Source organism: Typopeltis vanoorti, chromosome 24, assembly GCF_054136105.1.
Source record: "Typopeltis vanoorti isolate ZY-2024b chromosome 24, IOZ_Tvanoo_1.0, whole genome shotgun sequence".
Taxonomy (NCBI): Eukaryota; Metazoa; Arthropoda; class Arachnida; order Uropygi; family Thelyphonidae; genus Typopeltis; species Typopeltis vanoorti.
In genome coordinates, this window is record NC_143572.1 from 68354840 (window position 1) to 68373896 (window position 19057).

At 33.7% G+C, this 19057-nt stretch overlaps 1 protein-coding gene across 1 annotated transcript in view; it reads right to left on the reverse strand.

Moving 5' to 3' along the window:
* Positions 1-8308: 8308 nt before the first annotated feature.
* Positions 8309-19057, reverse strand: part of LOC150093383 (uncharacterized) — a 45229-nt gene continuing 34480 nt past the window's right edge. The window contains exon 6 of the mRNA XM_090413877.1: positions 8309-9022. Coding sequence (XP_090270003.1) covers positions 8877-9022 — 146 coding nt within the window. The 3' untranslated portion in view covers positions 8309-8876. The remainder of the gene's footprint in view (positions 9023-19057) is intronic.

Below are 19057 nucleotides of genomic sequence, written 5' to 3' on the forward strand. Positions count from 1 at the left end.
ATGTCAAGACGTGTGGAAAGGTTTATGTATTTGTTGTACATGTTGACTGAGTTTTAATGGTATAGATATGAACACAGATTGATAAGAAAATAACTATTTAGTGACTTAATCGCTAATATTTTGCCAGTATTCTACTGTAACAGCGTTCTTTACAGTAGCGAGACAACAATCTGGTATAACAATGGGACTAGTTTGAGCAATTGTAGCGTGCAACACAAAGATCTAATTAAGCACCATCTAAATTGGTAAAAAAAAAGTAAAAAAAATACTAATTTGGTCTTAGGATGACTGTCTTCCAAATCTTGGGCATATTTATACAGCCGTACTTGATGAGAGTGATCGTAGGGTCTTGACTTGGGAGGCGGCTAAAGGTGTGGAATTTACAATTAAGACAGAGTACATGTGGAATTATCGGGCTGGTAAGTATGACAAGCTTAGGAGTTTGATTAGTTCAGTGCCATGGCATGTACAACTGCAAGGGCTAGAAGTTGATAGTGCATGGGAGGCAGTTAAGAAGTGTTTGCATGAAGCAATGGTTGACTGTATACCTAGAGTCCGAATAATAAATCAAGTAGGGATTAAATGGATGAATAACACCATTAAGCTTGAGCTGCAAAAAAAGAAACAACTATGGGGGGGGGGGGGGGGGGAATTTAAGGAGAAAGGTGACCGGCAGGCACAGGAACCGTATAAAGCGCAGGCCAGAAGGATAAAGAGTGTAGTAAGCAAAAAATGATTACAAAAGAACATTGGCCATGCAGGCTAAAGAGAATCCTTAAGTTTTTTCGATGTGTGGCAAGTAAAAGAAAAAATGTATATGGCAGAATGATTTTAAAGAATGCCGATGGTAGGGAGGTAACTGAATCAGTTGATGTAGTTGAGTTATTGAGTGAGCACTTTGCAAGAATATATCATCCAGGTGGTGACATTGCAGAAATGAATGAGCCAATAGATTATATGGGAATTGTGGTGAATGAAGTGGAGGTGAGTAGTCTATTGCATAACCTCAATGTCAATACATCTGTGGGATTGGATGGTATACCAGCTCGTGTCGCACGAGAAGCAGCTAAAGAATTGTCAGTACCCTTGACCATTTTGTTTAATTTGAATCTCGGGTCTGGGTCAGTCCCAAGGGGGTGGAAAGAGGGCATAAAGGTGGTTCCAAGGCTGCTGTTGAAAATTACCGGCCAATCAACATAACAGGAATCATTATCAAGTCTTGGAGAAAATAGTCAAGAGGAAAATACAAGATTGGATAGAAGAAAATGAGATACTGTATCGGGGACAGCATGGTTTTGTGAAGGGTAGGTCATGCCTCAGTAACTTGCTCACGTTTTATAACACAGTGACGGCTCAACTGGATATGGGTAATGGGTTTACAGTGATACTACTGGACCTTGCTAAGGCATTTGACAGGATGCCACATGGAATTCTAATCAGTAAATTGCAGCATATGGGGATGGATATAGGGTTGGTGAGATGGATAGGAGGGTGGTTGACGGAGAGATATCAGAGAGTGGTTTGTTCAGGAGTAGAGTCCACAAGACGGCCAGTGACTAGTGGTGTGCCACAAGGATCTGTTCTTGGACCACTGCTGTTTAATTTGCTCATTAATGATATAGGAAAGGATCTGAGAGAAACAGTTCATTTGTTTGCGGATGATGCAAAGTTGGGTAGGGCAATAGTGAATGCAGATGATGTCAAAATTTTACAGGATGATTTGGATAGTTTGGAGGACTGGGCTAGGGAAAATGGATGTCAATTTAATGTGGCAAAGTGTAAGGTTATGCATTTTGGGGTGAAAAGATTAGCAGCAGTATACCACATTGGTGGAACCGTACTCCAGGAGATTGATGAGGCCAGGGATTTGGGAGTGTTGGTGGATAGGGAATTGAAGTTTAGGGGGTACATTGCAAAAGTGGCTAAATCAGCTCATCAAATCACTTTGCTTGTTAGCCCGTAATAATAATAATAAAGTTATTTTCTTATCAATACGTGTTTGCATCTATACTGTTAAATTTCAATCAACATTGTATGTAAAGAATTTTCACATTTTAAGAAATATGTTACTGTATTATTAAATGACTGACAATATAAAAGTGGTCATGAACCAAGGTGATGTGACTAATGTTTGTGCTTTATTTTTACAACATAGGCAGGGCAATATCGAAAGTTAATTCTTTTATTGTGTGGAAGATTTTAAACAAAGCACACACAGGAAAATATTTAAGTACAAATGTTTTAGTTAACTCATATGGAATTATTTAGCAAAGGCATGTTCAAAAGCAGAGATCATTGTGACTGCTGCAATCACACCTGCATCATTATGATAAGTGGCAATGAGCACACTAAGAAAAACAACTGGTAAAAATGTACCATTATGGAATGTAACTGTCCATGAAATTAATCATGAAATAAGTCTTAAGAGACATCTCATATGAATGCAACAGATGTACTGCTATTTTTAAGGTGCTTCTCTTACAGGATCTTTTAACCACCCAGAGGCCAAAAGTATACACTTCTTATCCATAGTATTTCTGCAATATCCAAAGGTTATGTTGACTTCAATGGGCGCTTCGCATTCATGTGTGGTGGTATATACACATCAAGGCTGCTACGGTAGTTAATTAAGAAAAGCAAGCTATTGATTCTTTCTTGTCCTTGGTGATGGAATTGAAACTATTTTAATATATGACCCCAAATTATGTTGTGCAAGAACTGTATAGGATTAATATCTTCCTTCAATTAAATTTCTGGAGAGAAAAAAAAATAGGCAACTGAGAACACACTTTCAATATGGAGATTAATATAAGAATTTAACCTGCTCTGCTTTGTCCTTCTCAGATATCGTTGGTAAATTGTATATATTTTTTTTCTGAATACAGTTTTGTGATGGATTCTTTTGGTCAATATTTTTCTCATGTGTTTGTTCAATTATTTAAATTAGTTGACCTCAACATTTTTTTTAATTGAACAGTGTTTGAATGAAATAACTTACAATTGCAATGACTAGGCGTTGGGTGCTAATCATCTAGCGAGATATGCAAGAAAGTAGTTGACAGCCGAAAATCAGGAGCGTTTAGAGGATTCTTTAAAGAGTCATTCACGAACAACTTAGGTTCATATTAAAAGTAAAATTTCATTTTTAAGTGATGATGCAAAATTGGAAATAGTCAAATATTCAGGTGACAAGCTCTCCATAGGATTATCTTGAAAGAGCAGACAAGGAAGTAAGGTTTAAAATTTAATTAGGTTGAATGGAACAGGCTTTGCATCCTTATAGAGCAACAATATCATGGTGGTTATGAGAATCCCTTGGCTAATTCAATCAGATTAACTTACATTAAGAGATTTAATTCAGATTTACATTAGTTTAGACACAGATTATGAGACTCACGAGTCATCCTGGAACAGTGCCATGGCTTCAGAAGCTACAAGGAAAAAATGTCAGTAGTGCATGGCAAGTGGTCCGAGATTGCTTGAATAGCAGTATCAGACTGCATACCCAAGGTCAGGAATATAAACCAAGTTAAAATTAAGTGGATGAGTAGGGATATAAAAAAAGTTGGAATAAAAAAAACCCATTGTGAAGGAAATATAAAGAAAAAGTAATCAGCATGCTCATAAGCAGTACAAAGTGAAGGCAAGAATGATAAGAAAGACCTGAAAGAGAATTAGGTAAACAGGCCATAAACCCTAATTTTTTTTTTTTTTTTTTATGTAGCTAGTAAGAGAGAGAGAATGACTATGACAGGATGACTTTAAGCAATGTTCATGGCAGGAAAGTGACTGAGCCAAAAGAAATAGTTGAGTGATCATTTTGCAAAGGTTGTTCAGTTGCTCATGTTACAAACACATCAAAATTGAGTGGGACTGGATCAGCCCATGTACTATGTGAATGGGCAAGAGAACTGACATTGCCTCTCACAAAGTTGCTCAATCTAAGTCTCAGCTCTGGCAGGGTTCCAAGGGAGTGGAAAAAGGGTAAGATAGTACCATTGCATAAAGGTGGTTCCAAGACAGAGGTAGCAAACTACAGGCTGATTAATATATCAGGAGTGGCTATTAAAGTATTGGAAAAGATGGTGAAAGGTAAAATACAACAGTGCTGATGTGATACTCTATAATAGGCAGCATGGGTTCATAAAGGGTAGGTCATGCCTTAATAACTTACTCATATTTTATAATAGTGACAACAGAATTGGATAAAGGTAATGGCTACACCATGATAATGCTCGAAATACACCATGTGGTATTCTGACAAAAGCATTTGACAGAATACCACATGGAAAATTATTACAAAACTGGAGAAAATGAGAAAGGATATGAGGCAAGTAGCATGGATAGAGGGTAACTGACAGACACCAGAGAGTAGTGTATGGTGGAGTGGAATCTAGAATGATAGTGACGTACCTCTATGTTCGGTACTAGGCCCACTACTCTTTAATTTGCATATCAATGACATAGGATAAAATTTAAGAGGGAATATTCAGTTATTGCTGATGATGCAAAATTGGGGAAAGCAATAGTTGATAAAGGTGATGTAGATATCCTGAAGGATGATTTAAATAAATTGGCATTGTGGGCAAAGGATAATGATTGTCAAGTTTTTATTGCAAATATTCAACAAATCAGACTACTACAGAGCAAAATAAAAAATAATAAAGTACAGGAGAAGAGAGAGCAAATATATTTTAACTGGTAAATTTGAAATCTAATAATTATTATCTAATTTGGTAACATTGCACTCATTCACTGTGAAAAAATAGGCAAATCCAGACTGTCCAGTTACCATAGCACCTGAGTTTTTCAAATTCTAAAAATTTTATTTATAGGCTTCTTAAAAATAAACGTGGTAGCTCCTTTGAATTTGTGTTTAGTCTATTCCTGGTTATGTCTGCATATAAACGTGCATGTAAAAGAGAGAGAATGGAGGGAAGAAAACTGTAAATACAAGCCACTTTAAACATGGGTAGTTAAATCTTGTGTTGTGTATAACTGTTTGGCAACAGTGATGATTACTCAGTATATAGTTCACCTGTCATTTGATTAGAATTACTGAATTACCCATGTTCATATCAGCAATATGAATAACATACTAACTACTGTCGGCTTGTGTTCACTTCTGAACGAGTTACTTGAGTCTGGATAAGTAAACACTTCCCTTTGTACTGCAAGGAATGTAGAGAATGGATTTAAAAATACATTACAATAGAAATGTTCTAAATTTAAATATGGGATTTAATACATCCTTAAATACATATTAATTTCTGTTTTAAGAAATTTACCCATTTAGGAAAGAGGATTAGCAATTAAAACTGCAGAGAAAAAGAACTAATATCCAATCCCCTTCTCATGATGCTCCCTGTAATTGTATATCCAATCCAATAGTGATAGAACACTATATATTACATATATTAAGTGAAACAGAACTGATTATAGCAATCTATGAACTATACCAAATATAGCCATTTTTAATTTTTAATCCAACGTACAGAGTACCTATTAGTTTTGCCATATCTATATGCATGAAACAAATTCAGAATTGCCGAGGTCATTTTGATGTCAGTGATGACCACTTAATATTTATGATTAAGAAAATAGGTCAAGTAGTTTTTTTAAATACAATAACTCTCACTTCAAAACACATCTTTGCCTTCAACATATCCAAAATTCAAACGAATGATGCTTATGATAACCACAGTAACAAGAAATACACCAAGCGAATGTAATCGTGCATTAAGTAACATATTATAACAAAGCAACCTTGTTGCATAGGCAACAATCTGTATGTATTATTTTTTTTATAAATTTTTCCGACTAAAAATTCCAGCTTGTTTATCTATAAGCCTGCTTAGAATTAGCATGGGTACGTTAATATTACCAATTTTTCTGCATTCCAAAATGAGAAATAATACTTTTTAGAAAAAAAATTTTAAATATTCTAGTAAAAGTGAACATTTTATGGTGACTAAATTTGAAGTTTCCAATTATTTATTTCTGATAATATTGCAAACATTAATATCTTCATATATTCCTACATATATATATATATATATACACTTTTTTTTTGTTCTAACTGAAACTAATTCAGTTCTTGATATTTGAATTTGTGTATCTAATTGCATTTCTAGGATGCAAACTAATAGACTATTAGGATTCTAAAAATACATAGTCATTACTAAGTAATTCGACATTAAATTTTAGGTTGGGATGATGTAGAAGAGCCTCAGCACTCTTTAAAGAGGCATTTGAATTTCTATGCTTTCTGTATAGCAACACTGCGTCATTTCAGATCTCATGTTCTGCCTTGCATACCATGGGATGGACAACATTTAATCAACTGAATATAACATCAGTGTTCTGAAATACATTTTCAAACTGATTGACTTGTTTGAAAATATTTGACATTTGTCAAATTACATGGAATTTGACATAAAATTCTTATTACATGTATTAAAGGCAATTCTGTCCAAGAAATTTTAACTTTTTGCCAAATACAAACTTATCAACTAAATCAGTCTATTTTTAGATCTGCAAGATAAAATTCTCCCATTACTGCTACCTGAAATCTATGAAATTCCATGTAAATCTATATACTATTTTGGACACACAAGCTGATCAATTTTAAAACTTATTTTGGAAAACAAATCTTACATTCAACTTATTGAATGTCACAAGTCTGTCATTGAAGAATAAGAGATTAGCAACTAGCCATAGAATCCTTTAGAATGATGCACAGCTGTTACAGAGAAGCATTTACAAATTTAAATGCTTCTTCAAAGATAATGCTAAGATTCTTCAACCCAACATAAGCCTTAACAATGAACTACCTATACTCAAAATTTGGGAGATCATTATTAATAGCTGCATACCACTTTCAAAAGAATCCTAATAGTGTGTAATCTTGCATTCTCATGACTACACATATGATACCCACTGTTTAGAGCCAGTAGTTTTGATTTACTGTATATGAATTTAACATTGTTTATACTATACATAAGGTGGTTAATGATACAAACTTATCTGTATTTTTATAATATTTAATCTTATTGAAATATTTTTACTATGGTTACATGTATTTTCATATTTTTGTTTTACACATAAAGCATGCTACTTAATTTAGGCAACTTGGGAAAAATGGCTAAAATATATTTTCTTTTAATATTCAAAATGCTGCAATTAAATAATTTTCAAAATTTATTTTGCAATAGCCCAATTTAATTATTTTTTTGAATATACAAAATGAATATATAAATTTCACTTAGAATGTGGCTTCAAACATTTTTTTGCTTTGCTGTATATTTGAACATCTTGAAAAACTTTACTTTCACACTTAAGCAAACAGTAACATTTGTCTATAACTGAAATGCCTATAGTTGACAATTTCCTTCATTTATCAAATGATATTCCACCCATATCTTTATGTATTCATGAAAATGAATCTTTTTTGAATTTTAATAGTTGTACGAAATAGCTGAGAAATTTTCTTAACTAATGTTTACACTTTATTATGCAGTTTTCCAATTCTATTCCACATGTGATAAATGGCTCAATATGACCAACTAGAGAATATGCGTTAATTTAAGCAGTGCATGGGCACTGTATATTTTATAGATCAAAATATATATGACAGATGAATCTGTTTTTTGTGCATTGCATGCATCTTAACATTCAGAAGAGCAAACCGGATTGTATTCTTTATCCACTAAAATCAAACATAAATGTGCTAAACTGGAACACGTGAAATTATTTTGCATTTTTTTTAATGCCGAAGCGAAAACTCAAGAATTTACTCTCTTTAATATTAAATTGAAAATTAATTTCCATTAATGCACTTAAAACCAATTTCCTACATACATTTACATGAAATTTGGCTTAACATGACAAATATGATTATAACTCATTCAGCTATAGGCTAAAACAATCTGCTCCCTACCCACCTCATGTATTTCTATTTCAGTAAGTTGTAAATATTTTTCTATTGAAGAATCTGAAATAATTTTGGAATTTCTTCAAAATTTAATTTGTTAGTTTTAATCACAATTTTTTAATGCTGAAGATAAAATACCATTCGACAAGAATTTACTGTCTTGAATATTAAATAAAGTAAAGAATGTGAAATCATTCTCGAATTTCAATAAATTTAATTTTATGTTTTAATAACTGAATTTTTTTTAATTCTGAAGATAAAATACTATTCAACAAGAATTTATTGCCTTTAATATTAATGCATTAAATATGAACTTGTGAAAAAAATATATAATTAAGTATGACAAGAGTGATCATATTCATTGTATGACCAAAATGAATTTTGCATTTTTTTTTTCATTTAATAATTTTTTTTAATTACATCACATTTGTTCACAAACCAAGCTCATGAGCTTTGGTTCATTACAAGATTTAAAAAAAAGTACAATGAAGTGGTTAAATATACAAGTGATGTGACAAACATGGCTACTTTGTGTTTCTGGAAGAATGTGTACTGTCTAATTCTAGATCAGCACTCAGATGAGGATGCAAGAGCCACATTTCTAAGATGATTAAATAATAAAAAATATTGATGTATACAGAAGTAGCAATTCTCTGCAGCACATTAAGAATTGTCTTCGGGCATGAGATGTTCGTCTCGTGGTCATCTCATCTCACCTCTCTCTCTCTCACACACCCACACAATTTAAACTGCATTAGAAACCAAACTGTCCATATATAACGCACTGTATGTTAGATGGATAATGTTACAGTCCCCAAAATGGTTTGGGATGATTTTAAAATATTCTTCATTGAATGTTCTTCTAAAGCACACACATTTATAATTAAGTAGCCAAAAGATACTGATAAGCTGCTTGTGAAAAATTGATTCATTCATTAACCATTTAGTAACGACGTGGGGGTGGTGGTGGAGGAGGAGGCCCATAATTTCCTTGAGGGCCACCATAGTTATCGCGTGATTGTCCATAGGAGCTCATAGCTCCATAGTTGTCATATCCATAACGATCATCATTACTGGGTCTGGTTCCACCTGCAATCAAGGTTATTGTGCAAAAATACTAAGATTAGCCTCAAAGCTGATGTAAAAAAGTTACATTAACAATTAAAATCTGAGTACTGGTGATCCATCTTAAGTTAAAGTTATCTTTAATTTATTCAAAAATCCAGTACTATTTTATATATATATATATATTTTAGCTTTGATTATAATGCTGAACTGAATAAAAAGTGAATCAAGATAATTTTTCAAAAATGGTATTTTATTCTGACTAGAAGCAAAATTAAACAGCATTTAATTATTGATCATTTTCATTCTGAATTTCAGTGATTGGGTAAATTTTTTGCAGTTAACAGCAAGGTAAAGCTGTTTATTTTAATTATTTAAAAATCACAATTATATTACATATACATATACACGCACCCATACATACATAATAGGTGAGTGGAAAAACATAACTGTCTTGCAGTTAAAGAGGATTTTTATAGTTTCACCAGCCAACCATATTATACTGGTTATTCTTGGAATAAAATTAAAACTAAAATAAAAAGGAACCCCCCATACAAAATAAACCTTTTCAGATAAGCATAAAGTGTTCAAATAGTAGTTTCAGTCACTTGTGCATTTGGTAAGGTTTCTTTATTTCAGGCTGAACATCGTTGTGTCCGCTTTAAGTAATTTTATGATAAGCTGGTAAATTCTCATCATAAAGATAATTTAATGGTTACGTAAATTGAACATACCGTATTTTTCCATGTATAAGACAAGCCCTACTTTTTTGAACCCAAAATTAAGAAATTAATATTTTAAACATAAAATGTTTGATATTTTTTTTAAATATTCAAAGTATATTTAGTAATTAGGTAATATTTTTAAGATACATACTAAGAAATTATGCATCACTCTCAGTTCTGGGCATATCATTTTTCTTCATCGTATTTTTATTTCGGACATTTTTATGAGCAAGTGCTCATAATATTGTTAAAGCATTAACTTACTCCACCAACAAGTTGCAGAAGTATAAATGCTTTCAGAGTTCTCATTGATTCAGAATCAGCCGTTAATGACATCAATCAACAGAGTTAACAAAGACTAGTGATTGGCAGAAGCCTGTTCACGGAAACAAGGTACTGGAAGTTTTGCCACAGCAACTGCGGGTCTCTAAACCGGTTACCCCTGTAAAAAACAACCCCCAATTTTTGGTCTAAAAATTTTAGAAACAATTATCTTATACACAGAAAAACACGGTAACTAAGAATCTGAGGGGGAAAGAATGTGCTTGCTGAAAATATCAAATCTAAATGCCAACTTTCCAAACCAATCTGTCGTGTTCTTGCACATCAATTTGCAAATGAATAAACTAGACGTGACAAATAAAAAAGCAATCTTACGCCATGGCAAACATATTATACAAGAGGGCTACCAATGACATATAACCATAAATCAGAGGAATTAAAAAAAAGAAAAAAGAAGTGCATTAAAATTACCTTATTAAGCTTGGTAGCCACCAAAGTATTTGAAAATATGAAAACTGAAATTTTGCACGTGACCGCGAAATGAGAAATACATCTGGGAGATAAGTAAAAATGAAAACACGGCTGATATAAACATGCAACAGGACAGAGAGAGAAATCGACTTTTGGTGTCTCTTATCAACAAAAACTAAATGTTCATTACATGCTCAATGAACAACTGTTGTTTTCCTTCAAAGAAGTTGTTTCTTTGCTTGTCCATTATTTTTTTTTAAATTTTTTGCTATACAACTAAAGGTATTAGTTAAGACAGGATAAATCTAAAATGGAATTATTGTTAAGTTATAATTAACATACTATCTGTGGAAAGCAAAACAAACTATTTCAGATATGTTTTGTTCTACAAGAAAAATTTGCAAATCAAAATTACACAACCATCCATTGCTTTGATAATGATTTGAGGTACTACACATGGGAAATGTCCTACAGGGGATCAAGAGAACATTATTTTCATGAAAGTAACTAGAAGCATGCATTTTTACAAAAAGAAAAAAAAAATTGAACAATTATGTCATAACTGAAAACAAAAAAAAAGAGGGAAATTACTAAAAAGCTTTAAACTCAATAGAAATGTTCTAAATTTAAATATGGGATTTAATACATCCTTAAATACATATTAATTTCTGTTTTAATCAGAAATTTACCCATTTAGGAAAGAGGATTAGAAATTAAAATTGCAGAGAAGAACTAATTAAGGTTTTACATAACTCGGCAATAGTTCCTATGAAGAACAAGAATGCAAACTTAATTTGAACTACTTCAAAAGCACCTAGAAAATATCAAGATTGAGAAGTATTACGACTACATCCTTTTGAGTTAGTGTTACTACTTCAGTCATTTTGGATATTTTCATAGTACTTCTGAAAGGTTAGCTGAACTGGGAATTTTCAAATGTTCCTTTTTCCACAAAACATGACACTCAAAAGTAGTCAGAAAACAGATCTTGATCCATACAAGATGCAAAACAAAGATGTTTTGCATCTTGTATGCAAAATGAATTTTTTACTTTGCAGCTTTTTCAAGATAAATGCTGAAAAATCCAGTAGCTTTTTGGATCTCAAAATTATTATTATCTTGGAGGCACTATATGGAGTGTTATATTAAAAAGACTAACTTCTTAGCATAAATGGGAATGAAAGTATAATACATACTAAATACAAAATTTATGAATGAATTATGTTCATAAATTCTTCCCACTGAAGTGTTGGTCAATTAACTACTGCTTGAGTGATAATCTGAAGTGATACCACTGATATAAGAAAAGCTGTGCCAACAGATAAATTAAAACTAAACATAAGTGATTTGTCTTAGCTGGTATGACTAAGTGGAATAAACTAGATTGGTTGCATGAAATTGCATAGGGAAACCACCAACAATGACATAGCTGGTTCTTGTTTGAGGAAAAAGACCACACAGGAAATGAATTGCTCAGAAAAAACGTTTTGGGAAAACCAGAAAAAAGGTAATAATAATTTCAGCTATGGATATAGAGCAGTTATTATAAGCATCACACAAAAGTCTATTATGTTACTATTGAAAGACAGACTAGTCCAAAATACTTCTTCTTATGGTGCTATCTTCTATTGAAGGTCAGTGACGATCTTGGTGAACAAACTGCATTCTTGCGTTAATTGGAACAGTTGTGCACTGCTCTTTCTTATCCACGTCTTGATGTTGTCAAATCATGGTATTCTTTTTCTTCCTCTAGTTCCTTTGCCATCAATTCTTCCTACCAAAATAGTTTGAAGAAGTTGGTATTTGCTATTTCTCATGATGTGGCCAAGATATGTTTTTCATTTCTTGATTATTTGTACAAGATCTTTAGCTTTGCCAATGGATTTTAAGACATCTTCATTGGTAATTTTTTCTGTCCATGATATCTTTAGCATTCTTCTGTATAGCCACATCTGAAAGGCTTCAATTTTCTTGATGGTTGTCACCTTCAATGTCCATGTTTCAACTCCATAGATCAGAATAAACCACATGTAGGATTTCAGCATATGACTTCCATGTTTAGGTCTTTATTGCAGGATAATGTTCTCATTTTTCATGAAGGACTGCCGTGCAACTTCAATCCTTGTCTTTATATCTATTTCAGGATCCCACTTTTCATTAAGCCAGCAACCAAGATATTTATATCTTGACACTTGATCGATATTTTTCCCATTGAGTGTCAGTTTCATTGATGAGGTTGGATGTTTACTGATGACTATTTTTTTTGTCTTATTGATGTTATATTTATTCCCATTCTTTGGCTCCCTATGTATTCTCTGGCAATGAGTTTTTGGAGATCCATAATGTTATCTGTAATTAGCACGGTGTCATCTGCATATGGTAGGTTGTTAACAATTTTTCCATTTATTGCGATTCCCTCTGCGTATATGTTGAACAAGAATGGTCCACACTCCACACTGGTGGTAATGTTGTCTAATTGAATGGTAGCTGACTGATTCCAATACAGATTTATTATTAATCTTATGTCTTGTTCGTCTAGCCCTATTTGTCGAAAGACTTCTATTAAGTTAGTGTGTCCAACTTTGTCGAATGCTTTTTCAAAATATATGAAACAAAGATTTCTGTTTTTCTATGTATTTTTGTATCAATATTTGGGCACAGAAAAGGACCAATCTAGTACCAAAACCATTCCAAAAGCCGAATTGCATTTTGTTTCTTCACTTTTTCTATAAATACAATTCTGAATTACTTTCAAAAAGATTTTTAATGTTTGGCCCATTAGACTAATGAGCCAAAGATTAAAAATCATCAGAAGTCACCATAGGAATTCGCTTTGGGTTTCATTAGGATAGTGATAAATGTTAATTTGAGCCAATCTGATGGGAAATTCATCACTTTCATATATTTTATTAAATAGTTTTTCAAGAAGTCTGATGTTATCTGGTTCTATTAATTTTAAAAATTCTGTTTGCACACCATATGGTCCACTGGCTTTTCCTGTTTTACCTGATCTTATAGCATTCTCTATTTCACATTTCATAACTGCTGGTCCTTGAATGTTATCGTTTATATTTATAGGCTTCTGTCTAATATCATTGAAAAGTTCTTTTACATATTTTATCCAAATCTGTGCTTCCACTTTAGTTTCTTAGAGACACTGTTTGCTTTTTTCCAAAAATTTCGTTGATTTTCTTATAGACTGAAATTATCATGTTTCTTCTGAAGCAGTTCAATCCCACTATATAAATTTTTCATCCAATTTTCCTTGGCTTCGTTTATTTTTTTCTTGATGATGTTATGTGTTTCTATATCTGGATAGGTCTTTGTTTTTGTCCATTCTTCTTGTATCAATAAGAGAAAAATCTCATGTCATCCATTCCCATTGTTTTACATTATTCACATAACCTACTTCTTCAATACTTGCTGTTACGATGACATTCTCTGGGGACCAAATCTGAGAACAATAATCTAAGTGTGGTCTGATCAGAGCCTTATACAATGGAATGATAACTCTTTTATCTCTGCAGGTCAGTGTCCTCGTTATTGCAGAAATCCTCTGTGTTACCTTCACCACCTTTGCAATGATTCCACTCTTTTATTTTCTTCTACGTTAATCTGCTGTAATCATAGGTTAAGCTGTGTCTTGGCACTTTTATTTATCTTCAGATCTTTTAATTTTTCTACATCAATTTTCTTCTTCTTTTGTGATTTTTTAGCTGATTTTAATCTAAGGCGTATTTCTGCAAGAATGGGATTGTGATCGGATGAGATATCTGCTCCAGGATAAGTCTCTGCACTCTTTATACTACTGTGGAATCTTTTATTTATCAGTATGTAATCAATTTGATTTCTGACAATGTTATGTCGGTTATCTTGAGGCGATTTCCAAGTGTACAGTCTTCTGGGTGGAAGTTTAAACCAAGTATTTGCTATTATTAGATCTTCTTCCTGACAGAACAGGACAAGGCAATCCTCTGTCATTTCTGGTGCCTAAGCAATGTTCTCCAACAATTTTTCCATTCCCCTGCCCACTTTTGCATCAAAGTCACCCATCACTATGTTTATATCATGTTTCTTTGTTAGGTTTTTAATCTCTTTTAAGTGTTCATAAAACTCTTCAACATCTTCACTTTTGTCAGCTGTGGGTGCATAAGCTACGATGATATTTATATTAACAGGGTTTCCCTTAAGTTGTAACAGCATTATCCTTTCAGAAAATGCGATCCAATTTATTACCGATTTATTGATTTCTTCATCTACTATTACAGCTACACCATGTCGATGTTTGTTCTCATCATTCCAAGAGTAATACATTGTCATATTATCTTGTTGACACTTTCCAGATCCTGGCCATCTTGTCTCGCAAATTCCCAAAATCGGACGCCCATTTCTCTTGTGGCATTTCTTAATTTGCCAGCTTCATATAGAGTTCTGACATTCCAAGTTGCGATTTTAAAAGTGGACACCATTTTGAGACTGGAGATTCTTCGCACCCCTGTCTCATTTAAGGGAAGCCGGGAACTCGGGGCCAATTGTAAGTTTGCTCGCCATGGTAATTGTTCTGGAGATAAGGTAGAGAAGTAGTGTCTCCATTTGCTTTCTGCTCTGCAGTATTACAGGCGTACACAACATAATCATATTGCCATCTGCAAATCTCTGATCACAAGCTTTTCTGTCATCATTTGGCTTCAACCTTGTGTCAGTGCTGCTAACCACTGTCAGGGGCAGTGGCCACAGCAGGTGCTTATTTAATGGCAGCACTATTCGCCATGTCACTAAGTTGTCATTGGGCTTTGTGAGGTTTTAAGTGAGACAGAGTTGCCACTTCTGCTCCCCCACGCCCTGATAGCTCAGCCGCTGTTGGTTCACGGCTGCTTATTCGCCAGATTGCTCTGCTTATGTCGCAGCTAGCCTCCATATCTAAAGGCTGTTCCCTGATCTGCCACCTGGGGATGCACCCGGTAGTAGTAGTCACAGCAGCAAGTGACTGCTATTTAGCAGTGAGCAGGGGAGAAGAAATATGATATGAGTTAAATAGAACAAAGCTCTAAGGGATAGCTTTCAAACATGCAGTAGTTGAAAGAAAAAAAAAAAAAAAAGGAAAACTTTTAGAGATTAAATGTTTAGACATTACCTTTAGTTGAAAACATGTGGGTTCAAATCATTTGAGGGCTTTTAACAATTGAAGGTAGGTTTAACCATCACGTATGGAGGCGACAGGTTTTCCCCCCCTCCGAGAAAGTCTGGTTTTTTTCACCCCATAAAACATGCAAACTTGCCCAAACACAATTGATAGCAATAATACACTATGCAAGTAGGATTAACTCTATCAGAGCATTAATTAGGTTGCAAAAACTATTAAAGGCCAGGGGAAAATGAGAATTGTAAATTTCAGTGGCTACACAATTCCAGTGTTTAGCATAACAGGCTTCATATGAGACAGCTAACATATCTACATTTTGAATCTTTATAGAAAGTACTTCTATAAAGGTCTCATTCCATGTTTGAAGTAGCATTTCATATATAGCACTATACAAAAAGAAAATATTTTAAAAGAATTTTGCTTTTAAAGTCATTAAGGTCAAATTTTTTTCTATGCCTATATGGCTTCCATTAGTTATTCAAAACAGTGATGGAGATGAAACCTCACACACACAGGAATTCATAAATTTTATGATCCACAGAAAAGTGATATTAAACATATCAAAGCAGATGATATGAAGATCATTGCTTTACGAGGGTGATCTGAAAAGTTCTCAGCCTCAACCATAGATGGCAACACTATCGACAAGATTTTTTTTCTAATATGGTACATCTGTCATAAGCATCCACATGAAATTGCAATTCATTCTATCAAGTAGTTTGTTTTAAAGCAAAGGTGTTGTCTGTATTCCTTGAAATGGATTAAATTGAGTATTGTGCAGTTATAAAATTCTTTGTAAAAGAAGGTTTAAGGCCAAAAAAAAAATTAATTCAAAGTTCATAAAAGTTTATGGGCACTCTTCTCCTTCGTTTTCAACAATTAAAAAATGGGCTGCCGAGTTTAAACATGGCATAACCAGCCTTGAGAATGATCCAAGTGAAGGACGTCCAAAAAGTGTAACATCACTAGAAATCATTGATCAATGATCAAGTGCACGATATGCTACTGGTGAGTCAAAGTGCATGAAATTGCTGAGACTATAGGCATTTCAAAAGAACATGTAGGATATATTTTGCATGAAGAATTGCAAATGAAAAAGGTTTGTGTAAGATGGGTGCTGTGCTTGCTCACAGCAGATCAAAAATGCACTCGCATGAAATTCTCTCAACAGTGCTTGGAGCATTCTAACAAGAATAAAACTGATTTTGTGCATCGATTTATTACCATGGATGAGACTTGGATTCACCATTACACACTAGAATCCAAACAGTGGACAGAAGCTGGTTGTTCAGTGCCAAAGACAAAGTCGGTTCAATCAGCAGGAAACGTCACGGCATCGGTGCTTTGGGATGCTAAAGGCATTTTGTTTTTTAATTATCTTGAAAAGGGCAAAACAATAACTGGGGAATATTATTCCGATCTTTTAACCAGGCTACATGAAAAAAATTCATGAGAAAATACCCAGTTTGCAGAAGAAAAAATCTTTCATCAGGACAATGCACCTGCCCACAAAGGTGGATTGTCCTGATGCACTATGAATTGTTGGAACATCCACCCTATTCCCCAGATTTGGCTCCCTCTGACCTTTCTCTTCCCAAAACTAAAACGCTTCCTCACTGGTCAGCGTTTTTCTTCAAATCAAGGTGATTGCAGCTGTATAGGGGTATTTTGCAGATCTCATCGAGAACCACTACAGGGATGGAATAATGGCTGGAATAAATGTATCAGTCTTAAGGGAGATTATGTTGAAAAATAAAAATAATTTTGAAATTATAAATTCCATTTTTCATTGTTAGACTGAGAACTTTTCAGACCACTCTTATAGATGAAGTAATTTCCATAAATAAATTTTTTTATCAAAATTAAATAAATGCTGAAACAAATTTAGTAAGAAAATCATGAGCAGAATGATTCAGTTACAAATGAAGCAGCTAATTAAAGATCTTTCTTCTTCTTCAGCTTTTCCCACTTAAGTAGGGTCGCTGTTTGTAGTGAGTCTCCTCCACAACCTGCTGTCTTGAGCCGTAGCCACATCCAAATTCTTCATCCTCAAGTCCTTCCCCACCATCTCCCTTCATCTCTTCTTTGGCCATCCGTGCTTCCTCCTCCTCCCCTGCACATCCATCTGCATGGCCTTTCTTCCCACATACTCTTTCTCCCTCATCACATGACCAAACCATCTCAACCTTGCCTCCAATATCTTTGCTCCAAGTTTGTGACTTTCACTGTTCCCCTTAAGTAGTCAATTATCAGATGGTCCTGCTGATCAAAGATGGAGACTTTATATATGAGGAAAAAAAATTGGGGAGTGAACACTATCATCATGCAGAATCCTATCAAAAATGGAAACAGCAGAAAATAATTTCACATTATTAATAATGAAGAATGCAGAGCTAATCTGAGATGAATCTTATCTCCCGATGGAAGACCATTAGTACCATACAATAATCACTTAAACTGTATGTGAAATGAAATATTAGCATACAATATGCATGAAGCCAAAATTAATAAGGCTCTTTCCTCTTCTAATATTGAATTGTTTCAGAAAATCGAAAAGTAAGCATTGTTAAGAGACCAACCATCATAAGCTCCACTGTACTGAATGAAAAATAACCCAAAAACAAAGTGCTATAATTTGTTCAAATTAAGTCTTGATTCTTAATGATTGCTACAAATGGTACTTTACTAGTGAAGGAAAGTATCAGAGGATTTGCTGAAGAGCCGAGTAAATTTCTATGAACTTCAATGGAAAAGGGTTATTGGTTTCCAGCCTTGAGTGGCTTGATCCAAAAAAGCCTTGTTTACCTTAAAAGTATCTTTGAACAAATAAGTGGTCCTATTAAATGAGGATTTTAACATGTGTGGAAGCTATCACAGAATATATATATATAAAAAAAGGCATGTAAAGAAACAAAATGCCACCTTATTCAAAGACTTGGTGGATACATTTATCTAGAATCTAGAATCATCCTGAATATTATCTTATCCAGGGCTTGAAAAATTTTGGACTGGCTGACAAATATTTCATTAGTCAAATATCAGCCTTTGGGCATCCCCTTCAAAGTTACATAATATACTTATATGTTCATTCATAGAGGTCAACATAATCTAGTAATGCTCTGGCTAATTTTTATCCAGCTTAACCAATAATATGAATTACTCATAACTTTGTTTATTAGTCTGTGAAGAAAAAAACGCATACATTTATCAAAGATACATGCCCATTGCACGTTTTCACTTAACTCTTGAATCACTTATGAAAGTCACTTTCTTCTCTGCCATCATAAATGAAAGTAAAAACAACCAAGCTCAAACTCATAAGATATTTTACTGAGTTTCTATAATTTTGAAACACACTGGATGGACAGAGCCAGTGATATCATAACATCACTGGCTCTGTGAAACTCAGGAAACAATCTAAAATCATTTAGATTAGAA